The sequence below is a fragment of the Tigriopus californicus genome, chromosome 6 (assembly GCF_007210705.1).
Source record: "Tigriopus californicus strain San Diego chromosome 6, Tcal_SD_v2.1, whole genome shotgun sequence".
NCBI classification, from domain to species: domain Eukaryota; kingdom Metazoa; phylum Arthropoda; class Copepoda; order Harpacticoida; family Harpacticidae; genus Tigriopus; species Tigriopus californicus.
Window position 1 is genome coordinate 11,241,512 of NC_081445.1, and position 2,089 is coordinate 11,243,600.

A 2,089-nucleotide genomic window follows, 5' to 3' on the forward strand; every position below is an offset into this window, starting at 1 on the left:
GTGACGAATAGCCCTCAATTAGGATATCCATTATCATTTGGCAAGCCGAGCGAGAGAGCTGCCATCTGACTTCTTTACATACAAACCAAAGAAATGCATCAAGTATTAAAAAAAATCCCTTTTAGAGCAAGTACTGTTAAAACATTTTGCTTTAAAATTAAGCACGTTATCGGAGCCTCTACTGTTTTGATAACATTGTTTATTGTTTTGTCACGACTCTGACACCAAATTGGGTGCATTGCTGGAGTATCGGTAGGTTTAAAAAAGAAAGAAGAAGCCGCATATGGGCTTCGAACATAATAAGACCGGAAACAATGAGATGAGTACAACACGATGCAAACATCAGATCACACCTGAGCAATCAGTAGACCTCGTTTGAACCCTCTCATAGTGGGCATATTTCTTATTTCCACGGGACCAGAGTTCCCAGAAAGCAAAAAGATGCCCTTCTCGAATGAAGACCACGTGGAGGGACACGGAGATCACTATTTGCCTCTAGTTGACTTTTGAGACATAGTGCTTATCACCTCGAACTCGGATAGGCATTCCATGCCGGATTTTGAGCAATTGATTGGCTACTGTACCGAAGAAAGATACCATTGAAGTAGAGCCCTCTACATTGCAGTACTTGTTGGTTAGCATCTATCACCGGAATTTGAACCCACGACACCTTGGGAGTATATTCTTGCTTTGCTTGCCCTCCACCTTCGACCAGATTGTATTCATTCAATGATTAAAAAAATAATGAATGCATGAAAAGATTTAGTTTTGAGAGCACCGCCAGCTCCTCCAAACTTGATCTCTTCCTTCTTGCAAAGGCTAATACATACTTACTAGTGCTGGGGCGAGTTCGGGACTCGAGTCCGAGTGCACTAGAGTCTTTTACTTGATTTTGGAAGAATCGGCCGGACTCGTCAAAAAGAATATTGATTTCTTCCTCAAATTTCGCAAGACGAGTCTTTTTTATTGACCTGACTCGACTAGAAGACTCGAGTCCGGCAAAAAGTCAAAAAATCAGAGAACTCGCCCCAGCACTAATACTGACACATACCAGAGTATAGCGACCTAAACATCTTTTAGTCTGAGATGATTTGCTTGAGTTTTCCCTCTGTCCCAGGCATCAGCTCGAAAAGGCTTTTTCCTCGCCAAGAGCTTGGCACGAAGTTTTTAGAGACTGTCACTGTAAGACTGTCCTGTAAACAAATTGTGCTTGTACGTAAAACATGGTGCTCGTAGAAAGAGGCTGTGGAAGGCTAACGATCAAAAAATGCATATGCACTAAAAAATTCTTGCTTCTCAGGATCTCAACCCTAAAGATTTCAGACAAATCGACGGAAAAACGGAAAGATATGTGGAGTTGTTCCCACACATTTTTGTTCTGCACATGGCCAGATCCTACAGATTATGTAGATCATGGAGTAAGTTATGGTGCGATGCCCAAATATTTCGGCTGGCTTCTTCGAAAAAACTTTGCTCAACTTAACGACCTCTGAGAGGCTAAAGGGAGAAATCAAGTCACTTTCATAGATAGTTTTCACAAATCCAACCCCTAAATGACAAAATCTTATTCCAAAATCCTTGGTTTTAGGTTATTTCATGGTTGTACAACCTAGAGGGCTAGTCGCTCTAGTTCAACCCAAGACGATTTGACTCTTCCCGCTGAAAACGTCGGACAGGGAACAGCTGATACTTTTAACAACACTTGGCTCAGCGTAAGGGAAAGAAATTCCTTCGTATTAGTAAAGTAAAAATGAGGATCAATCTCAGACATTGACATTTAACATATAACATTGACTATGGGGAACTCGAATTCCAACCAAAATGGCGTGGTGTCAGACATTTTAAATTCACATCCCATCATCGTATTTTCGGCCACGTATTGCACCTATTGTAAGATCGCGAAAAGGGTTTTTGACGAAATGGGCACGGAATATAATGCCATTGAATTAAACTCCGAGCCAAATGGCAAAGAGATTATGAAAGACCTTAGCACCAATTACACCAAAGGACAAAGGACGGTAAGTAAACAAAATTTCAAATCCTTGTCTTGATGTAAAACATATTGTTCCGGATAAAATTAGGTTCCCCA

At 41.0% G+C, this 2,089-nt stretch overlaps 1 protein-coding gene across 1 annotated transcript in view; it reads left to right on the forward strand.

Moving 5' to 3' along the window:
• The first annotated feature begins 1,796 nt into the window (after nt 1-1,796).
• LOC131881520 (uncharacterized) overlaps nt 1,797-2,089 on the forward strand; it is a 544-nt gene continuing 251 nt past the window's right edge. The window contains exon 1 of the mRNA XM_059228407.1: nt 1,797-2,018. Within this exon, the coding sequence (XP_059084390.1) occupies nt 1,797-2,018 (222 nt within the window). The remainder of the gene's footprint in view (nt 2,019-2,089) is intronic.